Genomic DNA, 1,501 nt, shown 5'->3' on the forward strand with positions numbered 1-1,501 from the left:
CTACTACATTCACAAAAAATTACCACATGGATGGTTAATAACTACTGAAAAAAATAAGATCTTATGAAACATTAACCTGGGAACTTGTGATATCTTATTTGTACTTAACTTTCTGTACTTTGTGATGAATGAAATAATAAACTGGCAAAATATAGTAGCACTTTTGGGATATGTACTGCATTCTCAAGTAATAGAATATCAACTGTGCATTAAAGCTAGCTTAGGTGTAAGCACCTACTTACTGGGCTACCCAAGCATTTGTATTTATGTTGAAGGAAGAAATCATGTCCCCAAAACTAGTGGCTCCCTCGTACAGCCGGATCTTGACATTGGCACAACCGTTCCATAGGCAGTTACCATTTGCGTCCTTACCAGAGTATGAGAGGCCTATAGGGGTGGATGGGAGGGTAAAAACCTTTGAGAGGTATTGTTAGATAACAGTATCCAAAGGCAAAAAGGTTATCACAAGAGGTGGTGTTCCTCTTCTTGTGAGTAATAACAGGTAAAGGAGAGAAAGAAAAGTGGGTGACTGAGTGATAGCAGCTGGTGAAAGGATTCACTAAGGCTTTTTAGATAAGCAAAGGCTGATATATTAGTTATTTTACAAAACAGATAAAAAATTTCTTTTCAATGAGGGTAAGTTCATCAATTTGTAGGTGTGGTACATCATGTTAAGTTTAGCCAGATGAAGGTTATCCTTACTGTTATTGTGAAGATTTGTTTAGTTACTGTTCATCAGTAACAATTGGCAATGGAAAGCATTCCAAGCTCACAATGGAAATATGATTCCCAATTCCCCTCTGATACAAGTGTCACAAAATCCTAAACCTGCTCAGATCAGATAAATGTGTGTATACGATAACTAATGTTGAAAACTATGTATATTTTGGAAGTAATGATAGTGTTACCAACATTCTTATTAATGCATATAAAAATCAAAAGAATATTGTTAATCATACCCATCATTATTATCATTTTCTATGAAAACTAAAACATTACAGTAATTCACATCAGAAATAGGACCCACCTAGTATCTCCATTAATGTTAGAAAATACAACTTTTAACTAAAACTTATGTCGGAGGAAAACAATGTCAGCTTGATGTGACATATGCTCAGTATCTATGCCTAGGGGAGTGTGGAACTTAATACAAGATAACAAGCAGTAAAATGACAAGTCAGTATTTGTGCTGTCTCCCTTCACATTCCCCAAGGTATAGGCATCAAATAATGCAATGCAGTAAATGTATATCAGAGATATGGAGGGTAGTAGGAGCACCAAACTTGGAAACAAAACACTATAAACAGGCTTATGAAGTAAAGCTGTTATCACTCAGATCACTCATCTTCTTAGGACATACAAAAAAAGAAAGGTGTGAAAAGGTGAAAGTACAGTTAAAACAGAGATAGATACTCAGAGAGACTAAAAGGTGTAGCAATCACAGGTCAAAGATGATTAAGCACCAGCAGCTATGATACACTGTTTACAAAAAGACAAATAC

General features: G+C 35.4%; 1 protein-coding gene across 1 annotated transcript in view; it reads right to left on the reverse strand.

Moving 5' to 3' along the window:
* The window catches only part of LOC119592645 (lysophospholipid acyltransferase 5-like), a gene marked incomplete at its 5' end in the record, with an annotated part of 11,578 nt that extends 11,191 nt beyond the window's left edge, over positions 1–387 (reverse strand). The window contains 1 exon segment of the mRNA XM_037941558.1: positions 243–387. Coding sequence (XP_037797486.1) covers positions 243–387 — 145 coding nt within the window.
* Positions 388–1,501: the final 1,114 nt, after the last annotated feature.

This window comes from Penaeus monodon, chromosome 30 (genome assembly GCF_015228065.2).
Source record: "Penaeus monodon isolate SGIC_2016 chromosome 30, NSTDA_Pmon_1, whole genome shotgun sequence".
Lineage (NCBI taxonomy): Eukaryota > Metazoa > Arthropoda > Malacostraca > Decapoda > Penaeidae > Penaeus > Penaeus monodon.